At 40.0% G+C, this 24,317-nt stretch overlaps 2 protein-coding genes across 2 annotated transcripts; one reads left to right on the forward strand and one right to left on the reverse strand.

The window, feature by feature from the left end:
- Positions 1–105: 105 nt before the first annotated feature.
- On the reverse strand, positions 106–6,089 carry FKBP7 (FKBP prolyl isomerase 7). The gene is made up of 4 exons (XM_039339375.1): positions 5,798–6,089; positions 4,757–4,908; positions 2,588–2,721; positions 106–896 (listed from the first exon to the last, which is right to left on the reverse strand). Exons 1-4 carry the CDS (start codon positions 6,013–6,015, stop codon positions 735–737), a joined length of 666 nt encoding a protein of 221 aa, XP_039195309.1. The 5' UTR covers positions 6,016–6,089; the 3' UTR covers positions 106–734.
- Positions 6,090–6,809: 720 nt separating this feature from the next.
- PLEKHA3 (pleckstrin homology domain containing A3) lies at positions 6,810–24,015 on the forward strand. The gene is made up of 8 exons (XM_039339376.1): positions 6,810–7,413; positions 10,930–11,046; positions 11,637–11,792; positions 13,631–13,767; positions 17,960–18,124; positions 18,898–18,941; positions 20,330–20,445; positions 21,897–24,015. Exons 1-8 carry the CDS (start codon positions 7,374–7,376, stop codon positions 22,025–22,027), a joined length of 906 nt encoding a protein of 301 aa, XP_039195310.1. The 5' UTR covers positions 6,810–7,373; the 3' UTR covers positions 22,028–24,015.
- Positions 24,016–24,317: the final 302 nt, after the last annotated feature.

Below are 24,317 nucleotides of genomic sequence, written 5' to 3' on the forward strand. Positions count from 1 at the left end.
GGAAATATTTGCCATTGAGGAATGTTGGCTCCAAAGATTTAGATCCTAGAAACTCTTGCATACTTTATGAGTCTTCTTTTTAGTTTAGGACGCAAACCAATTATACCCCATTTTCAGATTTTATTTTTTGCTGCACTTTATAGGACCATAATTGAAACAAATTTTAATCTCAATACAAAAGTGTAAAAATTACCACAGTGAATGTACATAAACTGGTATGTAACACTAAAAAGACTTTAAAATGTGGTTATAAATCTAAAGGATAAATCTCAGTGAAACCAAAGGAGCTGCTTCATTATACCTTTGTGCGCGATGTGTGTTTGATTCATCAAATCCAAGCCAAAGCTTTAAATTCCTTTGGATACATCTACAAAGACTTATTTAGGAAGAGGAGCGAGTACAGCCAAGCCATCCAGTTGTGATGGCTGCGGAACTCCTTGTGGATGCTCCATGGCCCATAAAAACTGCAAGATCCCCAAAGTCCATAAAGCAGTGATTCTCAACCTTTCTAATGCCGTGACCCCATGATACAGTTCCCCATGTTGTGGTGACCCCCAAGTGGGTGTGGCCACCAATAAGAGGGAGTAGGACAGCTAGGGAAAAGGGAAAAAAATGGCGGACAGCATGGTTTGGTGACCCCCGTGAAATGGTCATTCGACCCCAAATGGGGTCCCGACCCACAGGTTGAGAACCACTGCCATAAAGCAACAAGTAGACATTTGAATAGTATGTTTTTATAGTTCATCATGCTGGTAGACATTGTATTCTTTGGCAGATATGAAGCCATCGCCATCGTGGTCATTCCTTTTAAATATATCTAACAAAACAGTGTCTTTAACAGAAGAATCCCGCTTTTTGCCATCTCTTTCAAATTCTTTCTTCAAATAATGGTTTATCTAAAGGAATTAAAAACAATCATAATTTCAACTTGCTCTTATATTCATAATTGTTTTTATATTTTATTTTTACTGTATTCTAAGCCATCCAGAGTCGCTTTGAATAGCAAGATGTGCAGCACATTAATAAGTCTTATGAACCCCAATACACTGAGAATCAACTACTGAAAATCAAAATACCATATAAAAAGAAGACAAGCATTATATTCTAAAATATGTGAAGTTTCCCTCTATAGCAGACATGTCAAACTCGTGACGCCACATGACGTCGTGCAACGTATCGGGACGGTTTTGCCATTGCCGGCAATGGGGTGGGTGCGGCTTCCGGATGATGCGTCCGGCCTGCAGGCCGGCAGTTTGACACCCCTGCTCTATAGCCACAAAACACACTCTTAACTCACAAAACAAAATTTTTAGTTGCTGACTTCACACTTGCACCTTTAATCTTCTGGAAAATATTTTTAAGAAACATAGCAGGGCTACAGCATGGGGGTTGATTCTGGTAGATTGTGATTCTTCTAAGGGATCCATTTTGCTGGCAGCCATCATTAGTACAAGCCACCAGCAACTTACAATCAAGGAAGATGATTTTTCCAAACTACTTGTTTTGCATGAGGGATAAATCCAATAAATGTCACTGTTAAAGAGGAAGTCAAGTAGAATCTTCTACTAGGAAAGCAAAAAGAGTCTCAGTTAAAGTAACTCATCTGCAAGAAGGATTCAATGGTCTGGTTGTGTTTTTTGGCAAAGATGAACAAGACAAGCACAGAAAAAAAAATTGCTTGTTTTCTACTATAAATGCAACAATATAGGTAGTCCTTGACTTATTACTGCAATTGGAGTAATAAGTCATTATGGTCATAAGTTGAGACATCCATATAACCAGACCCAATTTTACAACAGTTTGTAGAGATCATTAAGTGAATCACCAGTCATTAAGTGAATCCATGGTAATTAAGAAAATGTTGCAATTGTAAGTGCGAACCCATTCTTCTGAATCGGTGTATTTGACTGAAAATCTGCAAAACATGTGGCAAATTGCAGTCAGGAGATTATGGGATTCTGTAAACCGTTGTAAAGGTGAGCTGAAATTTGTTCAAGTGATTATGGGAGGGAGGGTGGGACTTTTTATGACAGTCAGGAGTGCTTTATGGATCATAAAGTACCCATTCCTACCAATGTAATTTGGGATGGTCATTAAGCGACCAGTCATAAATTGGAGACTACCTATATACTCATGGCTAATGTCATAAAGTTTTGGAGATGAACCTGGGTTCCACACAGGGGGTTTAAAACAGGGATGGGCAACATGCGACCCGCCCGGAAATTGTTGAATTCTGAATTTGATCAATACTAGTCATCATAACTAATAATGAAGGTTGAGAATTGGTATCCAGAGTAACAACTTGTCCACCCAGCTTTAAAGCCACACTGAATTCAAACAACTCTGGAGGACTGATAAAAATAGCATTTTCTACTCTTTTAGAACAGACATCCAAAGTGAATAAACTAATTGAACTAGTGATGATTCAGCCATCCCTTTCCAAGAAAAGAACAAAAAAAAATTAAAATAAAAAAATGATTAGAAAAAGAAAGCAGTTCATACATTTATTCCACAATACTTCATAAATTGATTCTGTAAAACAAATGAAATGCTTTAATGAAGTGACTTAGAATATTATTCTTCATACCTCTTCCTTTGAAAGCTTTTTGTCACTATCCAGATCTATTTGAGAAAATGTTTCAACACTCCGTGGTCCTTTAGTTACTGCATACAGTTCAATTTCGAAGATCAGTGTTGCATTGGGTGGAATCTTTGCTGGTTCTAAGAATGTAACAGAAAAGTTATAGGAAATGCACATTCTGATTTCTGATCATTTTAACCACAGACCACTATATGTCAACAGCTCTTCAGCAATGTGGTAATGATGGATTTTACATCGAGGGAAGTGCTTTGCGGAACCACTGGGTTGGAGTAAATCTTCCATCATCAAAGACACAATGTAAATGAACAGTGCCCAATGCACTCTTCATCCTGAAGTCTTTTGCTGTGCCAATGGAGGATAGTAAATGGTAGGATCGGGTGCTTGGTTGGTGTTCTCACTCTGTTGACTATGATATGAGTTCTGTATCTGCGTCACATAGTGCTGGCAGATCAGAAATTAATTTCATCCTTCTGTTCTTATTAGTATATGGACTTTTAGGAATAAGGGAAAGAAGCTTTAGCAAGAAAACATTTAACATTTCAAGAAAGACAAAAGGACCTCAGAAAAGGAAAATGGACATCAAAATGGAATATATAAGATTTAGCAGGTTTTCAGAAATAACAACACCGAACACTGGAAGACAGATGCTATTATTGAAGGAGTTTCCAGAATTAGTCTGAAAAAGTGATTCACAAGCCATGCACGTGCATTTAGTCAGTAGAGGAAGGAGCTAGTCTCTTCTTCATAGGAGAACTTATTCAAAGTGACTACATTCAAAATGACTTGGTTAGGGCTACGAAAGACTTTTGCCTGAAATGTAGCAGGAGTTGCTTATACAAGTAAGAGTTGGATCATAGGGATTAGATTTGTCATTCCTTAATCTGAGAATTTATTCTGGAACATCCATATGTAGCTCTGAAAACTAAAAATTAAAGTATGTTCTTCATCACAAACGATTTTGAAATAAAAAAAATCATATAAAGAATTTACTGTTAATAAACAGGCAGAGACTAATACAATTCTCTATATGTATAAATGTCGACTGGCAAAATTTTCATGTGGATTTAGAAATAGTCAAATCTTGTAAGATTTTGAAAATCACTACAGACTGATTGCACAGATGCTTAAATTGTGAGTGCCATCTAGGTCTGTCACAGCTACACTGCTGCCCATTGAGTACTGTACAAACTTGAACCTTACCCATAATACGTCAGGTTGGCCAATTATAAAAAAGAACACCAATATTTCCTAAAACAACTAACTGAGGTAATTGAACATTTAGATAGTTATGCATATGTACCATTATATATTAGTTGAGGGTGCGGGGTTGGGAGGGTAATTTCATAAAACTGGGGCATTTCAATGATCATTATCTTGTCATTTTTAAAATCACATGCAGCAGCCACACAGACTACTTATATTTCCCCTCCCTTCTATTTCAAGATTTAGTAGCAAAGCCTAGTAAAAGAATTCAGTCACTAGCAATTCCAAGAGCAATACATACCACAGGAATACCCTGGAAAGAAGCAAAAAGCCACATGCATTCTTGACATTCTTAACTAGATCATCTTTGCCCAGCATGCAGGAGTATGCTCTGATAGAGAACAAGCAGGTTGTAGGTTCATTTGCTGCCTGAAAAAAGAATCATCATTAGTCTCCACAATGCTCATGTGTTGTTATATAATATCTGTTGACGGATCACAATGCAGTAACATGGCTATGGAAAGCAAGTTATTATTGGCGTTAGGAAAGTCTGTAGGGGGCTCTCCCCTCTGATTTCATTAACTTTAACTTAGAAGAAAAAGTGCATTAAAGACAGTTCTCTTCCTTCCTTTCTCTCCTTGCTGTATTTTAGGCTGCCATGTCCTTTGGCTCATTCTGTTCTACATGCTTTTTTGTTTTACATCTTGCAGCTAATAACATTATTAAATGACTGTGCAAAGAGCCTGAGAGTAAGCAGCAATTTCTCAGTGCCACTGTCACTCCATAAGTGCTGATGGATAAGTAACATTTACAGAAAAAAAAGCTGATTAAAAAAAAGGAAAAGTGTTACTGGTATGTAAAAGTGACATGCTCTAGCATCTCAATAATCCTCTTTAGTCTGGATGCCAAATTATGCAATAAAAAAGATTTTCATATTTAGCCATATTTTACCATAGCCCTGTTCTCCATAGGCAAGCGAAGGAGGAATAATCACTTTTCGTTTCTCTCCAGGACACATATTCATCATTGCAATATCTAAGCCTTTGATGACTTGGCCAACACCAAGGACAAACCATTTTGGATGGCCATCATTTTGTGTGCGACTGCAAAGAAAAGAAACAGTATACTTTAAGAAATTAGCTCAACATATTAGCATAATATCACCAATGATATTTTTTCTACATGGACCCAAAGAATGCAACAGGCTTTCCCTTTATCTTACACACTCATAATTTTGTTAGTATTTACACTTAATGTAACCTTGGAGTGGCTATAACTACAGATAGGAGCTTAATTATTAAAAACCAGCTTAAATCTCTGTTAATGGCAGAGATCCTCAGTACTACTGTGATCATATGAAGCTAATGAAGAGTTGTCCAGACAATAAGATACCTTAGGAAGGATCCACCAGTAACTTCCTCCATCCTGCTGAAAGTGCATCAAAAGTACAAGGGAGCTATCTAGTATATTTCTCATTCATGCTTCTTGTAATCAAGGGCAAGCATCTGCCGGTGATGCTAGTTGAAAACCAAATTATTCCTGCTTAAGGATTTGAGCAATGTAGCACCGAATCACCACATTAAGTCAAGAGAGTTGGTAGGAGGGACATTTGTATCTGAATACAATATTTTGGCATATATAGTACACAACTCAATCGAGTTTTTAATGCTTCCTGGGCTTGTAGTGTTTGTTTACAAATGTTTCTCATAGGTAACATAATTATATTGAGGGGAGATTGTTAGGGGAGACACAGGATATGCATACAGGGCAATACAGAGTTTTATCAAAGTATGCTGAGAACACCTGCATCCTCGGGGCATAAACCTTTGGAAAGCAGCTGAACTAAATATTACTAAAAACTGCCTTCGAGTACATCTATACAGTTGAGTAACCAAACTGTGACACTGCCAGAAGATCAGCCAAAGCGGCATTTTATCTAAAGTAAGCTGACGGAGGTGAGAGTTTAAAAAAAGTGCACTGCCATAAACTTACCTGCAATAAAACTTGGTCTTATTACTACCTACGTAACCGTCGTAATGGGCATTGAGTAGATCGCCCTTTTTGCTCTTGGGCTCGCAGACTTCGGGGACATGCACGATTTCTATCTGGACATCTTCTGCAGGGGGACCCTCCGCCTTCTGCCCATAGGACTGAATAAGAAGGAGGGCAAATGCCTGCAGTAGAAAGCAGAGTCCCGCGCGCAAAGCCATTGTTGCAAGTTTGGTCCTCGGGCTGCGTGGCACTATAGTAGCATTGTTCGACGTCACGGGAGCCGAGAGGGGCGTGGCCACGGCGTGGCCACGGCTATTCCCCTCTACGCAGGCCGCTTTGCTCTTTTGCCCTGTTCCGGCGGATACGTAAAAGGCGTGGGTGCGCCTTGCTCCTATTTCTTTGCCCCCTCACCTCTTTTCCCTCTCCCCTTTTGCTAGAGAAAGCGTGCGGTCGTTGGACTTTTTAGAGTGTTGGCTTTGCATTTCTTGCTGCGTTTTCTCGTTTAGTTAAGGCGAGGGAGGGTGATTATTAGACACGGATAGGATGAGCAGGGTTGAAGTCTCTTGCTGCCTCGTGGGGGCGGTTTCTTTTTTTCTCCGAAGCTATGAAAGTGAAGCACCGATCATACTTTGGGAAAGTTGCCTCTTAGGCTTCCCACCCCCCAATATTTTCTTGAACGGCTTCATTTATATTATGAGGTGAGCAGGCAAGCCTTCTAAACCGATGCCTGCGGCTAGCGATACTATCCAGCCAGACTGGAATCAATAGACTTGTCCCATAGGGATACTGGATATGTTCCTCCAGGCCAGTGTTTCTCAACCTTGACAATTTTAAGGCATGTGGACTTCAACTCCCAGAATTCCACAGCCAGCATTGCTGGCTGTGGAATTCTGGGAGTTGAAGTCCACATGGCTTAAAATTGTCAAGGTTGAGAAACACTGCTCCAGGCAAAGATGAATTAGATAGCAAAGAAACCAATGCGGTTAGATTTTATATAGGTGGGAGCCTGGAGTACACGCAGTCTCCCATCCTGCCGGGAGCGGGGGGAGAGGAGGAGTGGGAAAAGGAAGGCGACGATATTCTTCGGAGTTCCGCAACGATGCGAGCATGCGCGTAAGGGCCTGTTTTCTTCAGCCAGCATCATCTTCCTGCATCCAGGAAGTAAATGAGACGTCAGGGTCGATGGCAGCAAACGCCCAGGCCCGGGAAAGGGGGAGGGGAAGGGGAAGGCGAAGGCAGGCAGGCGAGCTGAGACCAGGGGAAGAGACGTCGTTCATTGTTTTGTTTCCTCAGAGACGGGCAATGAGTGAGTCCAAACACGACTGGACAGCCGCCTCTCCCACTGCAGCCGGACCCAAAGGCGGCGGCGGAGACGGAGGCTGCCCTTCGAGCTAAGCCTCTCCGCCCCTCGATGCCCATCGCGGATTCCGCCTCCTCCTGCTGCTCTGCTGTCACCGCCGCCGGCGCCTTGGAAGGCTGCGGGGCTCGAGGAGGGCCGGCCTTGCCGCCGCTGGTGCTGCTCTTGAAGGAGGAGAGGCGGGCGAGCAGGATGGTGCGCCAGGCGCGGCTCTGAACGATGGAAGGCGTCCTGTACAAGTGGACGAATTACCTCACAGGTAAGCTGGAAGGCAGGCGGCAAGGCGGGCTCCTGTCAGTCGCGCGTGGGGCTGGGCTGCCTTGTCCGTTGGCCTCGCGGCCTCGGTTGCTGGTTCTGCTTTGAAGACTCCGAGGAGGAATAAAGGCGCGGCCTCTCTCCCGATATCGAAGCAAGGGGAGGGGGGGAAGGGCAGCAGCAGCAGCAGCAACCTCTGGAAGAGGGAAAGAGGCAAGGCTTTGGCCGGTCAAAGTCTTGTAGGAAGAGACAGGGCGGCTGGCTGACAAGAGTAGCAGGGGTAGGCAACCTTGGCTCTTTTATGACTCGTGGACTTCAGCTCCCAGAATTCCTGAGCCAGCATAGCTGGCTCAGGAATTCTGGGAGTTGAAGTCCACGAGTCATAAAAGAGCCAAGGTTGCCTACCCGTGGTATAGGGAGACGAAAGGCACAGCCCGGATATGACACCTGTAGCTCTTTAGATGCTGGACTCCCACTCCCATCAGTCCCAGCCAGTGTTTAGGAATGATGGAGAAGTCCATTCCTGCGCTGAAACGGCTTGTCATTCAGAGCGTAAAGACACTGGTCCTGGTTTAGAGCGGGTTTCAGCATTTCAGCAGCTTAGTGGCTTGAGTACAGGTAGTCCTCGACTTACGACAGTTCATTTTAGTGACCGTTCGAAGTTACAGTGGCACTGAAAAAATAGGAACTCGTGACTGTTTTGCCCACTTTCGATCATTGCAGCATCTCTGGGTGACGTGATCAAAATTCAGACGCTTGGCAAATGACTCACATTTATGACGGTTGCAGTGTCCCAGAGTCATGAGGTCCCCTTTTGCGGCCTTCTGACAAGCAAAGTCAATGGGGAAACCAGATTCCCTTAAAATCGTGCTACTAAGTTATCTGCGGTGATTCACTTAACAACTGGCAAGAAAGGTTGTAAAATGGTACAAACTCATTTAACAAATGTTTCACTTAGCAACAGAATGTTTGGGCTCAGTTGTGGTTGTGAGTCGAGGACTACTTGCAGTAGATACCTTTTAAGCTTTCTACCCTGAATCTTTATTTCAGAAGAAAATCTACTTCCTTTCACTCTCTTCTTGTTTTACTGGCTCCCTAGATAATAGCGATTAGGTCTTTCTGGATGAAAAAATAATCAAAAGGGTATTTAAAATTGTCCTATAATTGATCTCATTATTATTAGGTGTATCAATGAGGAGGAACCACTTCAGGAAAGTTTGCACGTTTTAACATGAGTCATCTTAATGATACTTCCTGCATTTTAAGTATATGCTTGTACATCTTGTATATGCTTCATCTCATAAGCTGAATTATCCTCAGGATGGCTCTCATAAGAAGGCTTATATCATAAATATAATATTACTGCTTATTAGACATGATAGTTTGCTTGAAATAGTTTGGAATTTGGGGCCTTTGGTTAGGCATCTATTGATTGTGGTTGGTATTTAGAATTTATTTATACAATTTATGGGCCACCTGATTCCCCACAACTTTGGGAGACTTATAATTTAAACTAAGGGGGAAAAAGATCAGATTTGAATCATCAGACTTTTCTTGATGCTTATTTATTAGAAAGAAATACTTCGCTCTGCATCTTGTCAATACAGGTAGTCCTTGACTTACAACAGTTTGCTTAATGACCGTTCAAAGTTACAACGGCACTGAAAAAAGTGACTTATGACCATTTTTCACACTTATAACCATTTCAGCATCCCCAGGGTCACATGATTTACATTTGGATGCTTGACAACTGCCTCACATTTATGACAGTTGCAGTTTCCCAGGGTTATGTGATCCCTTTTTGCAACCTTCTGACAAGCAAAGTCAATGGGGAAACCAAATTCACCTAACTGTGTTACTAACTTAACAGTGCAGTGATTCACTTAACAACTGTGGCAAGAAAGGTTGTAAAATGGGGCAAAACCCTTTTAACAAATGTCTCACGTAGCACCCTAGAGTTTGAGCTCAGTTGTGGTCATAAGAAGGACTACCTGTAATCTATAAAAGACTATAACTAGACTCTGGAATTAAAGACATGCCCACACATATTCTGGAAGAGGTCATGCTGCTTCCATAATTTTACGAAGAAAACTACATAATTTACTCCATGAAGTCATTAGAGTAAAGTTAGATTTGAAAAAAACCCAATATTTTTTTCTTTTATGGGGTCAGCTGAGGGCAAAAATTACCGTGCTCTTTTGGGTTTAGCAAAGCCTTATTTGCATCCAGAATCAAACAGCTTTGCTGATTGGTGCAGTGAGAGCCATAAATTGCTTAATCAGGGCTTTGGCTTGACAACTGTGGCACTGCTTTTGGTTGATACCCTTTCTTGTTCTGCTCTGTGCAAATCTTTGGATTTCTGCAATATATGGAGTGCCTGGAGGATGTGGATCTGGATGAAAAGAAACTAGCTACATGACTCTAGTCTCTGGGGTTTGGGACCCTTGGATCTGAAGAGTTACTGTATTGCATTTTTGACAAAGTTGCTGCACAATTTGGAGGACTTCCTGCACTAATGACTCCTGCTCAAAGAGCAGATGGCAATCATGTCCTGGGGGGCCTTTGCACACATTCAGCTTGTGTGTCAGCTGCACCGTTGTAGGACTTGGAGTTTCTGCTCATAGTCAGTCATGCCCAGGTCACTTTCCATTTTGGACTATTGCAATGCACCCTACACAGAGCTGCTCTGTAAACCACCTGCAACTGGAATTTCTATCTAATCCAGAATTCAGCAGGGTGTGTAATTCTGGACACCCCACAGATGAACCATGTTAGACTGCTACTGCTCAGCTGAATGGGCTTCTTTCAAGATTTTAGCTATCAGCTATCTTCCTCTCCTGGAGAACTTCTATCCACCTCACTAGATTGCAATAGGTGAAGTTCTCTGTAGGTCCACCCCCCCCACCATCTGGTGGGTTCTAGAAAGCAAACCTTTCTTGTAGGTGTGCCTAACTTGTGCATCTGCCTCCCCTCTGAAGTGTGCAGGGTGCCAAATCTCCTTGGCTTCCCAAAGGCTGCTAAGATGAGCCCTGTATTGATGGTTTAATGATGGGATTGTTATAGTGCTTGATGGTATTAAAAGATTTTTCATTTTTTTGTATCTTATCTGTCTATTTGTTGTTTAGAAAAAGAAACCTATAATTTGTCTATTTGTTGTTAGCCACATAGAGCTACTTTATATAATATGACAGCTGTATAAATCTTTTAAAATATCAGATACATAAGTTTAACATGTCCATCTGTGCCAGCAGAGTGAATTGCAGAAGTGAAATTTATCAGCAATTTAAAGTTCTTTAGACGAGCTATTTAGGTCTTTCTATCTAATAAATATCAACTTTCAAAATGTAGGTTGGTCTATGTATGTTATTAAAATGGCAGCATTTATTCCCAAACATAATGTAAATAAATATAAATCTTGCTTTCAGCTGTAAGTTCTATATATGAAGGATGGTGTTGGAGTGTATGTGAAAATTATATTTGTAGCAAAACAGATGAACGTTGTTTTCTGCTATTTTCTTAGGTTGGAAGCCTCGCTGGTTTGTTCTGGATAACGGGATATTATCCTATTACGATTCACAGGATGATGTTGGTAAAGGCAGCAAAGGAAGTATAAAAATGGCCGTTTGTGAAATCAAAGGTAAGATTAGCACTGTGGAATTTGCCTTTTATTTTGGCCTGTGCAGTTATCAGAGCTAAGGCGTGGTGGCGTACAGTTAGACTTTTCTGGTTCTAAATTGTTTACTTGTAGGAACACACAATAGGGAGCCATAGCAACTTTGGGGGAGAAGAAGGATCCCAAGAAACGGACATGAGCTCAATTCTGGAACCAAACATAGTTTCCAAGACTGAACATGTCCTTGAGACATCTTTTTCCTTAGTTTAAAAGTACGTCTGCTTCTGTTCCTGATCCCACTAGGTCAGGGGTAGGCAACCTTGGCTCTTTTATGAGTCATGGACTTCAACTCCCAGAATCCCTGAGCCAGCCATGCTGAGGGGAAAGGGAGAGGTTTCCAAGCTGAGCCATGCTGGCTCAGAAATTCTGGGAGTTGAAGTCCATGAATCATAAAAGAGCCAAGGTTGCCTACCTCTGCTCTAGAGCCTTTATATTTGGGAGATGGGCAGTTAAATTTGATATATGAATACATTTTTATTTAGCTAACACTTTTCTTATTCTAAGTGATTTTACAAAACGTATAAGCTTATTTTATGTTTTGTCTCTTTCCTAAGTTCATCCTACAGATAGCACCAGAATGGAGCTAATAATTCCAGGAGAACAACATTTTTACATGAAAGCTGTTAACGCTGCTGAACGACAGAGGTGGCTAGTAACCCTTGGGAGCTCCAAAGCTTGTCTGACAGATGCCAGAACTAAAAAAGAAAAAGGTGCCTATGTTTTCTAAAATATTATGGAATGGTTAAAAGTTACCTTCTTGAAACCCAAGTAGCTTCTTCAAAACCATCAAAAGTACATGTAACATTCGCTACTATTGCCAACATGTAATTTTATTTCTTTTTCTTTCATGATTAGAAAGCATCGTGATTCACTTCCTATGTGTTGAACAGTAGGGGAGCTTTTGTAGCCATTATGGCTTTGCTTAACAGAATAACTGAGTTGGAAGGGACCTCAGGGGTCTTCTAGTCCAATCCTCTGCTCAAGCAGGAAAGCCTATACCAGTGATGGCAAACCTATGGCACGCGTGCCAGAGGTGGCACTCAGAGCCCTCTCTGAGGGCACAAGCACCATTGCCCAAATCCCGCCTCCCCCTATGGCCCCCTCCTCACCAGCAACCCCCCTGGAGAATCATCCCCAAGCACAGCCTGCGTGGAGCAGCACAGCCAAGGACATGGCAGCCAGGCGCTGGGGACAAGACTCTGCCCTCATGCCCCATCATGCGGAGTTGATGCTGTGGGGCATGGGCAGAGGACGTGGCTGCCATGGTGCTGTTGGGATGCCTGGACGATTGCGGTGGGCCATGGAGGCGGTGGGTGGCCCTACAGGTGGGTTGGGTGGGGTTGGGATGGAGTGGGGCAAGAGGGAGGGGGAGGGGGGACAAGGCTGGAGTTGGGGCAGAGTGGGGGTGGGGTCGGGATTGTTTTGGGGCACTCGGTCTCTAAAAGGTTTGCCATCACTGGCCTATACCTTTTGAGACAAGTGGTATGCAGGGTGCTTCCTCTCCATTCCATCGTAAACATTTTGGGAATGTCAGTGTTAGAAATTAGCTGAGTGACATTGAAGTTGCTAAAGTTTTTTCTTTGTTACATGTATTCAGATCTGTTCCTTTTGTTGAGTTGATTTTGTTGAGGTGTTTTTACTTAAAACTAAAACCCACTGGTTTTGTGGATCCTGTTTCAGGGTGCACATAATTCTACTGCCCTGAGCAACAATGAATGTACAGATGACCACAACTGAGCCCAAATTTCTGTTGCAAAGCAAGACATTTGTTAAGTGAGCTTTGCCCTAGTTAATGACCTTTCTTGCCACAGTTGTTAAGTGAATCACCGTTGCCAAGTTAGTAACACAATTGTTAAATGAATCTGGCTGCCCCCATGATTGCTTGTCAGAAGGGTGCAAAAGGGGGCCTGGAACATTGCGACCATCTGAGTGAGTTGCCAAGTGCCTGAATTTTGATCATGTGAGCATGGTTGTAAGAGTAAAAAATGCTCGTAAGTCACTTTCTTCAGTGCTGTTGTAACTTTGAATGGTCACTAAGTGAACTGTTGTAAGTCAAGGACTACCTGTACTCTATGATAGATTAGAATGTGTCAGTCAAGTGAAGAAAACTTAGATAATAGTTCTTGGGATCCTCCCAGTCAGAGAAGCCAGATACTTAGGAAGACTGCAGATTTCAGAGTGATTCTGCAGCTGGACATGAATAGTATAAATAAAGGAAGGCAAAATTGACCCATATACACTAAGACTGTTTTCTGTGTAACATAGCATCTCCGCTTTCAAAGGAGCCAACACTCCTGCCATCAGTCACTTTTTCAGGGTGCATCAAAACAGTTAGCATGCTCTACACACTTCGTAAACCCATTGGAAAAAACGGATTTATGAAGAACTACAAAACAGAGGTTAAATTGGAAATTGGCAAAAAGATCAGAAGTTCAACAAGTTTGCAAGGCAGTTTGAAAGAGATTAAATGTGAATATTGATGCTTATTTTTGAGGACGGTACTTATAGCCATGATTAGTGAAGTTTCCATTTTCTGATATTCTTCCAGAAATAAATGAAACCAACGAATCTCTAAAAACCAAAATGTCTGAACTGCGTCTCTATTGTGACCTCTTGATGCAGCAGGTCCATACAATACAAGAATATGTTCATCATGATGAGAATCATTCCTCACCTAGCATTGAGGTAATATATAGGTAATATTCACCTATTTAAGTTCTTGGATTATAAAGATGTGTAACAGTATCATGTTGGATCCATAGCTTTATCTGAGAGTACCTTAGTAGCTCATCACTGCCATACTACCAGTAATAATTGAATCTCACAGATATACAGAATACTTTTAGATTATATTTTTAAATGTTTATTGTTCCCTTCAAATGTAGTAAAACCTTAATTTAACTGGTTTTTTGGAAGTATGGGTTGTCTCTGTTTTTAGCCTGTTAAATCCAAATGTCCACTATATCCAAATGTGTTCATTTTTGTCAACTTAGATCATTTTGCACAGTATAATTTGTGTCAGTATCTATCATTTGATCTAGATTGATATTTTGCGTGTCAAATTACAAAAATTGATAAAAATTACCTAAGCAATTCAATTGCTTTAGAAACAATGGACTGTTTGTGGCCAAAGTCTTAATTTTTTTTTACATTACATCTAAAGTTATTGATTGAATCCACTTCAACTTCAGTAATAAAACCCAAAGAATCAAGGTTTTAATGTATCAGTAAAATATCCCATACAAGAAAGTTTGGCTACAAAAATGAAGACACTTGAAACATGTAATAAAACTGTCACTGTATTTTCCTATTTAGGATTTCAGATTTTATCACATTCTGTTCCCTCTCTCTTTTCCCCATCTCTCCCGTTTTTTTCCCCTGTCCTTGGAATAGAAAGAATTGGCATTTTATTCTCATTTGCTGTGTTTTCTTCAGCAGTTTTGTAAACAAAGTGGATCTCCTAGTGAGGTTGTGGGGAAACAGAAAAAAATGTGTGTGTGTTTGTATATGTGTTCATCTACTTCCTTCCACACCTTATAAAGATAAGTTACTAAGTTAGGAGCTGCACATATTTCCAAGTTATTTAACAGATGGAGTATTTCAGAGAACAAGTGCCTTTGAGATCTGAGTCCAGCTAATAATTTTATAAACTATAAAGAAATGTTGTGATATAATCAAATTTTGTTTTACATTCTGCAAAAAAATACTCCAACTGTTTCAACAGGGGTACATTGGTTCATTCAGCAGCCCTATTATAATATAACATATGCAGTGAGACTACATTATGAAGTAAAATTGTTTTATTTATTTATGTATTTTATTTGTATCCCACCTTTATTATTTTTAGAAACAACCTAAAGCAATGAACACATTCGACATATCTTATAAATTATAATAATTTATAAAACATTTAAAATAGTGTGGTGGAATAAAAATAGGAAAAGCCTCTTAACTAGTTAACCTTGTTGAAAATTGCATTTATTTTACCCAGATAACTAAAGAAATTCTAGACCATCTGTATCTTGTTTCATTGTTGACCTAATTTATATTAACCAGTATCAGAAACATTTTTAGAAGTCATTAAACCAAGGTAATAAAAAAAATCAGTAAACAATTGTAAAGCGTATGGGTTAATATACCAAAATTATTACTGAGTAATGTAGTCTTATCTACCCAATTTATAGATTAACTAGACAAAATCTTAACTCTTCTATTAAAATAAACTAGATGCACCTACCCCTAATCTTATTATCTATGAAATATAAATCAACTTTTTTTTAAAACAAATTTTATTGGTTTTTTTTATTTTTTAAAACAAAGTATTCAGGACACACCATGGTTCTGGGGTAATCAAACATCCTAGAACAAAACATATATACATAGTACAATCAATACATCAAGTATTCCCTCTCTTTTTCCCTCTAATAGCATAGTATATTTAAAATATCCAATTCTAGCTTAAATTTATTCAACCTGATCCTGTTTTAAAGCTTTATAAATTTACAATACCGCAATCAAATTAACTTCAAATAAAAACATTTTCAATTCAGATATCCCTTCCAAATATGTTCTACTTTCTTAATTTAATCAAATTCTTATTTATTTCTTCTTCCACCAATCTCCCCTATTTAAAATAAAATATTAATCTATCCTATACCTATCTGATCCCTCAATTAATCAATCTCTTTAAGCTGACAAGATAATATTAGACCTTAAATCAATTCAATTAATTAAACAGAATTCAAATCTCATCCATTTAATTACTAATAACATCCATGTCATCAAAGAATCACATCATCATTAGATTTCAATTAATAATTCAATTCAACTCTAAAACATGTCTTCAATTTTCTTCATTCCATTACCTAATAATTTTCATACAAAAGAACCTAACATTCTAAAAAAATACATTCTTAATATTCTAGATTACCTTTAATCCATTATATAAAAAAAATCTCATTTTTAAACAAAAATATTGATCTACCTAGACATATCTAAATGTATATATCTATCTATCCTATACATGTCTAATCCATCACTTAATCAATCTCTTTAAGCTAACCGACTAGTGTCCAACCTTAAATCATTTCAATCCATTAAACAGAATTCAAATTTCATCCAGTTAGTTATCATAGCTCAGAACATCCCTATTATAAAACAAACAAATCATCTTATTTGATTAACATTCAATTAATTATTAATTCAATCCAAGTGTGAAACATCTTTTTACTTCAAACTCATAATCTTAATCCTTACATCAGTCCATAATTCTAGGTTGCCTTTAATCCAATGCCTGAAATTTCAAATTTCATTTTTCAAATATAAAGCAACTTTCGGAGGCAATGGCTATTTTCTATTTCATCTCAATTACCACATTATCAACAATATTTTCAGAATTTTTGTTGACAAAATCAGGATGTTGAAGGGCTAATTATTTAAAAAGTATATGTAATTCATGTAATTTCTGATCAGATTTTGTGTTGTAGATTAAAAGAAGAAAATACACTATTAGAATACAATGTAGTTGCTCAGTAAATGTACCTACTGAACAATACCATACTTAACCATTAAGGTATGAATATCCAGACTTTTGTGGAATCTATTTGCTTCAGATCAACAAACTCCTCCCACCTTATAAAACCTTTCTCAGCCTCTAAAGAAATAACTATTTGCTTCTGTCTATTTTGAAATAAAGCTGTTTACATCAGTTAGAAATCCAATATCATCAGAATCTTGGCAACCCTATAATATAAATTCACTTTTTGTTGATTGTAAAGTGAAAGGAAGTAAAAAGTACAGACCCCAGACCCAATTTAGAATATACCTTTAAAAAATAGTGATTTTAGAATCAGTCTTCACACTTTATAAAAATCACAAATAATAAATTGTTATGTGACACTTATGTAAGTGTAAAAACCAGTAATTCTTCTAGCCCCTTTTTGCACAGTCTACTACAGTCAAAATCAGTTTCCAAAGCATGAAAACCATTACATTTGTATTTAACAAATAGAGAGATCTTTGTGCTCAGGAGATGGACAATTAACAATTCTTTGTTTTTTTTCTGTAAGGTTGATTAGTTGTTGTGATAATACCATCCTGAATAATTGCTTTTACAATCTTCTATATAAAAGCAGGCGGGGGGGGGGGAATGCCATCTGTGCTGCAGTGGAAAAGAGAAATAAAATCTGCCATCTCTTGTTCAGGGGATGCATTTCAGGTTCACTTGCAAGAAACATAAACATTGACTCACAGAGTTAATGTTAGAGGCCATTTAGATCAGAGTTCCCCAACTTTCCGGAAGAAAAGGGAGCAGTAGGGAAATGTGCCCATGCGCAGCTCCGTCTGCTTGACAGTGGTGGTGCTAGCGCCCCTGCTCATGCGCAAATGGGGCCGCTAGTGCCCACACAGTGATGCTACCACAACTGGGGTGGCGCTCACCAGTTATTCCTGATGGCCAACAGTCCATGGCCTGCCCATAGGTTGGGGACCCCTGATTTATCTCATTAGCTCCAGCTCCTTGCACCGTTCATGTGCTCCTGTATTGATAATGAATATGTTGGCTGGAGCTTCTCCAGTTTGCCAACATCTGGAAAGCTGCCTGTTCTTCTCTCTTTTTAAATATTTAAAGTAATAACTTTATTACCACAATAATAAAGTTTACCACAACAAAAGTGTCTGAGGTGGTACGGTCAACATCTGCACCCTACCTAGCCATTGGAAAAATATTAGGTGTTCATCAAAGTCAGTTAAGTTCCTACAAACCAGCAGTTATAATTGTTGGTTTATAGTTAAATTACAGTTAAATTGGTGAAAGGTTTTGCTAGGAAACACTTTGCTCCAAGAGTTTCCAATATCTGCTCTTTCCTTTTGTTTTCAGAATATGAATGAAGCTTCTTCCTTGCTCAGTGCCACCTGTGACACGTTTATCACGACACTTGAAGAATGTGTGAAAATTGCAAATGCCAAATTTAAGCCAGAGATGTTTCCGTTGCCTCATCCTGATCCTTTAGTTTCTCCTGTGTCTCCTTCACCTGTGCAAATGGTTGGATATTCTTTAATGTCAAACATTCCTAGGATTTGGGGAACTTTGGGAGGGAGCAATAGGGGACAAGCAAGCATACGGTTCCTCAGTGTTGTCCTTGTACAGGCCACCAGGCTAGGCTTCTGCCATCAGTTATGAAAGTCTCAAACCTTACAGGAAACCTTGCCTTTAGAAGCATGTACTTCTGATAACAATCTTGCATGTTGTGGAGGATATTACCATATACTTTTACTGTCCAATAATATTTGTCTGTGGGCAAAAAACCAAGGTTACCTATGGCAGGCATGTCAAACTCGCGATGTCACGTGACGTCGTGCGATGTATCGCGACTTTTTCCCCATTGCCAGCAATGGGGTGGGTGCGGTTTCGTTGTGACGCATCTGGCCCGCGGGCTGGCAGTTTGACATGCCTGACCTATGGAGTTTAATGGAAACTGAAGACCTCCATGGCTGACTAGTCCCAGCCCTAAACTTTTGACCTTCCAAGCAGCCATGGTTTCTTCTCCTCCTTTGCTTAAAATAGTGCTTCCAGGTCTCCTTGCCCTTGGGAAACTAAATACTTAAACGCAACAATAAAAGCAATAATTATTTTTTAATTCTGATGTTATAAATGTCATTTACTTTCAGATAATGCATATTCTTCCTCTGTAAATTCTGAAGAAAACATTTTAAATACATATTTTTAAAATAATATTTCATTAGAAATGGACTAAGATACAATTAGTATTTCAAAATTTATAATAACCTGCTTTACTACTTACATTATTTTTTTAGATGAAACGTTCTGTTAGCCATCCTGGAACTTGTACCCTTGAGAGGTAAATATGAAGTTGTGATTAAATAATTACTATTTCAAAATCAAACAAATTAGAACCAAAATGTTAAAGATTCACTTATCACATTGTGAAATATTGCCCGATCCCAAATCAATGGGAACAGCCCATGGTCTGGTAATTGAAATTCACAGCCTGTTGCTTCATATAATCTCACATTAATTTTGAAAAAATGTAGTTCTGGTGAGTTTCTCTTACATGATATAATTGAAAATTAATTCATGACTAGATTGAATTCACTATGATAGTTCTGTCTTGTACAGGCAGTCCTCATTTAGTGACTGTTCACAGTTATGACCTTGTAAGTCAGGGCACTCAAAAGTGAAATATCGCATGACTGACTGGTGTACTACGGTAATCCTAGCACTCTCTTTGCGGTTGTTAACCAAGAATTGCAGGTTGATAAATAAATAATCGCCCCACTCCAAGCCATTCTGCTCTCGGTCCCTTTCAGCCCCAAGCCTCAGTAAGTTAAGGCAGGGCTTTTCAACCTTTTCACCCATTGTACCACTTTTAGGATATGGCAATATCCGAGTACCACCAGTCGCCTAGCAAGGTGTCAAAAACTTGATGATCCCCCCAAAAGGAAAAAAATGATAAAGTACAGGTAGTCCTCGACTTACAACAGTTTGCTTAGTGACTTTGAAGTTACAATGGTACTGAAAAAAGTGCCCCCCAAGGCACAGCTGAGCAAGACGCCTGCCCACCCGGCGGCGCTCTTCCTCCTGTTCAAGGTTATCATTGTTCTGAGCATTTCTGTTGAGGATTGGCAGCGGGGGTGGGGTTGATTTTTATCCCCCCCCCCGGTCTGCTGGGTGGTTGCAGCAGGTTTTGGTCACTTCACATCCTGGGACACTGTGACCGTCATAAATATGAATCAGTTGTCAAGCATCTAAATGTAAATCACAAGACCCTGGAGATGATGCAACATTCCAGCTGATCGGCACTTCTTCTGGGCTCAGCAGAAGCACCAGGATCACTGCCGAGCTCCAGCTGGAGCTTGGCGCTGATCCTGGCGCTTCCACTGAGCCTTGACAACTCCGAAGAAGCGCTGATCATGGCCCTTCTGCTGAGCCCTGACAGCCCTGCAGCTCCAGCCATCGCTTGCTCAGACTTGTGCGGTGCTGCCACCGTTCAGCTCATTCCCCTCCCCCGCTATCACTTTTCTAGGATGGCTGTGTACCACCTGCTAGGTGCCAATGTACCACAGGTGGTATCCGTACCACTGGTTGAAAAGCCCTGAGACTGTCTCCAACTCACCCCATCCACCTATCTCTACCCTATCTCTACCCTTTGGCCACCCTACACCCAGAACTGCCAGTTTGCCCCGGCAAACTGAATATGTCATAACTTGTGCAATACTCTAATTTTAGGAGCAGTCGCTTTGGAAAAGAACCAAATGTGTCTTCCCATCAGCTTTCCCACCGGTGGAGAAGAACAGTCTCAGATACAGAACCTTCCATAGATGTTCCCTTTGACGATACAGACAGTAAGGACATACTACCTTATGGATGTCGTCATTACTGTGCACTCATTTTTCTTACATCTTAGCCTGTGTTTTTGCTAGAATAACAGTAAATCTCAAACTAAGTTACAGTAACTCTCTTGCACTACACTTGTTCAATTAAGATGGATTTAGTAGTTAAAGATAGAGAACAGGCACAATGCTGCAAGTAGCGAAAAAGTGCACATGAAACACTGAAGTGGTAATTCAGAGACATATTTTTCCTAACTTTAATGATGTTAAGCAGTGGCAATTTTCTTATATAGTAGATGTATCTTAAGTTAAAATTAAACTCAGTGGTATTTCTTGTGGTGTGAAGAAGGAAGATCAGGATGAAGAATCGGACAGTGTGAGGACTTAAGCCTCTTTTGTAGCGTCTCATCTCTGTCTGACTGCAATGACTAAAAGTCCAACGCAGTGTTTCCCATTTGGGGGTGAGATAGTTTTAAAAAGCAAGGGAAGACAGCCCCCCCATGCCTCTGTAGGAAAAACTCAGGGAAAAAAAATCCTTCTTTTACTCTTTCATGTTCCTGCCACTATAAACCACTGCTTCTGCCCATTGTGCAGTCCTGACTTACAAAGGCAGTCCATTCCTGTGGTCAGTTTTCTGAACTGCACACAGGATTCCTAACACCTGGGGCTGGGTGCTAGTTGAGCTTTTAATGGGATCTCGTACCTGAGCCGGTACCAGTGCACTAGCTTTCTTCAGAAGGGATCTAACTCTGAAATGTGATTTACTATATATGTAGGACTTCGATCGTGGGATGATTTCTTGGGATAGTGTAAAATATATGGCAATGGGAAGGCTGGCATATCAAAGGCTGTTGCTAGCCTAAGTAAAAGCAATAGAAAAAAATACTTGTAGCTCGGGACTGAACTGTGGAGCCCTACTGAATTTCATCAGCCAACTGGGTAACATTTAGGGATTAGGGTACACTGACAGGGCAAGGCACTGTATATAAACAGAGAGCAAACCCCACTACCTTTCAGCAACAAAGATGTTACCCAGTTGGTTAATGAAATGTCTAAAAAAAAACCACCAACCAAGTTCAGAGAGCATCAAAGACTCTACAGCAGGGGTCCTCAACCTTGTCAACTTTAAGACTTGTGGACTTCAACTCCCAGAATTCCTCAGCCAGCAAAGCTATCTGAGGAATTCTGGGAGTTGAAGTGCACAAATTTTAAAGTTGGCAAGGTTGAGGACCTCTGCTCTACAGGTAGATAATGCTTGCTTAAGTGGACAAGTATCTGGCCTAAGAGCTTCCTAGGTATCTGTCCACATGAAGCAAAACCTGCCCGGGAAGAGTAGAGTTAAGGCTTCCTTTGGAACATCTTTCCTTAGCTCACAGCCCTGTGATTCAGATAACAATAATGTCTCCTTGCATGAAGCAAGCAAAGAAGGGCAACTTGACTGAGGTGTGCTTTTCATGTTGCAGGACTAGCAACATTCAATTCTAAAGGAGCCCTCAATGGAGATTTGGCACCACCGGCTGTTCCTGAAGCAAAGCTGTTGCTGTCTCAGAAAGCCGGAGTAGCCGAAGAGACTCTTTCTGAGCCAATCTCCTGAGGAAAGAGAAGACCCCACTTCCTCTGAGTAACGCTATGCAAAAGCTGCTGTAATTCTGCTCTTATCGTGGGGGAGTAGTAGTCCCCCATGTGAAGGTTCTCTCTGCACTTTATAGAATAAGGTAAAAACTATCTTGGACGTGTATTTTATCTTTATATAGTTGACTTGCAAAAGTATTTTCCTAAAAAGAAAATTTCAGTTTGGGTATTTTTTAATAGATAGGTGGATGCATCTTTGTAAATACTGCTCTTCTTTTTACTGGGTGTGATAGTCAGACCAGCCTTGAGAAACAGGTTTCAGATCTAGAATAGGGAAAACCTTGTGCCCTGGACTGATCTGCTGAATTTCATCTCAGAGTTGCTTTACCAGCAATGCATTCCTCTGAGGACAGTCTCTTTCCCATTAATGTCAGTGGCAATCCATCATATTGTAATGGCACTTTTTATTTCAGGACAAATTGGTGGTGGTGTTTGTGAAAAGAAAGAGGTGGTTCCTAAAAGGTATCTCGTAAGTAATCTCTTGCCCACCACTGTCTTTTTTATTTTAGAGATAACCGTCTAGATTCTTAAAGTATATCTGAAATTCCATTGAACAAGGTAGAAGGTCAATGAATCAGAGGGAATATTTCAGCCAAAATTAAACACTGAGTTCCACCAGTGCTATCAAGCGAAACGGATATGCAGAGATTTGCTAATGCTTAATTTTAGTTAGACCTTACCTGATCAATTAAATCCCAGCCTAATCGTTCAAAGCATCTGCCTTTTCTTCTTTCACTTGCACCCAAAAATATAGCCAATCAGAAATATGTCATGGATGTGCAGTATTTTTCTAAGCACGCATATAAAATATGTGATTGTGAGGCATTATGCTATACACTGGTTAAAGATATTTTAACATTTTAAAAGATACGTATTCCTTTTTGCACTATTAAATGCCTATTTATTGTTACTGTGATGAAGAGATAAGAAGAGGGGCTTAATTCTTGCTGAGGAGATTTTTCTCACTAAATATGCCTTGTGGCAGTGTTTGCTTGTTTGTTTTTTCAAGTTAATTGGGCAGAATTCATCCAGTGTTGGGGTTTACAGCCTCAAGTAAAGGCATATTTTAATCTTCTTGTGTTAAACAATGCTTCCTTTGCCTGGACTGACAACCCCCCCCCCAACTTTTCTTTTTTAGTTCCAGGCAAAAATAATATTCAGAGTGTCTTTTCACCAAAGTTTTTTTTTTAATTTAATGCTGCTTTATAAAATCTGTTCTTCAGCTGCTGTTGTAATGTATTCGTGTTTGCAGCAGAACATGTATGTCAATGATCCTTTATACCAGTGTTTCCCAAACTTGACAATTTTAAGGCATGTGGACTTCAACTCCCAGAATTCCACAGCCAGCATTGCTGGCTGTGGAATTCTGGGAGTTGAAGTCCACATGCCTTAAAATTGTCAAGTTTGGGAAACACTGCTTTATACCAAAGGGAGGGTGGCTTTCGCCGTGGTGGGCAGAAAAATACAGCAAGATCCTCTCTTCTGTTTGCACTCCCTGCAACTTGCTTCTGTCGATGCTGGGAGGCCAAGTTCTAACTAAAGCACGGAGCAGCCATCTATGGCAGGGGTCCCCAACCTTGGCAACATTAAGACCTGTGGGCTTCAACTACCAGAATTCTTCAGCCAGCATGGCTGCGTTGAAGTCCACAAGTCTTAAAAGTTGCCAAGATTGGGGACCCCTGATCTATGGTACGTCATGGGCCCGGTTGGTCCAAAATCGCTCTGGCAGTGCCACTCTGTTTCTGCCACAGCAAAGAGGAAAGATGGGACTTGAAGTTCAGCAATGTTTGCACAGACATGTCAGAGGGGTTGCGTCCAAAGTTGTCAAGTGTTTTGAAATGTATGTTCTTGTTTTTTATTCACTTTGGAATAGATTTAGTTAATAATGTATTGACCATGGAACACTTTTTTTAAAAAATAAATAAATAAAATTTTTTTCCAAAAAAAAAAGTAAGTGTTCAATAAATGCACTTTTTACATAGGCATTCTCTCATTTTTATAAATCCAGCCTCTTTTTATAATTGCCTAATTTTTGACCAACTGTCATTAGATTGCAAGGATACAAGCAGCTTTATGTAATTTGGTGCTCCTCTGATGCATTCGATTGAAGCTTATACAGTGCTCCAGGCAGCATAGCTAATGGACACCTCACCCAGGTGGATTGAGGGGCAATATGGGTAGGACCTTGACTCTCATTTGCTATCTCTCTAAGTCTGCACTCAAAACAGCAGGTACAACTCCTATTCCTAGCC

This window comes from Crotalus tigris, unplaced genomic scaffold (genome assembly GCF_016545835.1).
Source record: "Crotalus tigris isolate CLP2741 ecotype Arizona unplaced genomic scaffold, ASM1654583v1 scf7180000017733.2605024, whole genome shotgun sequence".
NCBI lineage: Eukaryota > Metazoa > Chordata > Lepidosauria > Squamata > Viperidae > Crotalus > Crotalus tigris.

Excerpts from the sequence above, each read along its gene's own strand:
- FKBP7 (XM_039339375.1), bottom strand. The coding sequence starts at position 6,015 with ATGGCTTTGCGCGCGGGACTCTGCTTTCTACTGCAGGCATTTGCCCTC. Across the intron at positions 4,909-5,797 it reads AAGACCAAGTTTTATTGCAG|TCGCACACAAAATGATGGCC; the intron begins GTAAGTTTATGG and ends TTTTCTTTGCAG. Across the intron at positions 2,722-4,756 it reads CTATGGAGAACAGGGCTATG|AACCAGCAAAGATTCCACCC; the intron begins GTAAAATATGGC and ends TTACATTCTTAG.
- PLEKHA3 (XM_039339376.1), top strand. The coding sequence starts at position 7,374 with ATGGAAGGCGTCCTGTACAAGTGGACGAATTACCTCACAG. Across the intron at positions 13,768-17,959 it reads ATTCCTCACCTAGCATTGAG|AATATGAATGAAGCTTCTTC; the intron begins GTAATATATAGG and ends TTTTGTTTTCAG. Across the intron at positions 18,942-20,329 it reads GGAACTTGTACCCTTGAGAG|GAGCAGTCGCTTTGGAAAAG; the intron begins GTAAATATGAAG and ends CTCTAATTTTAG.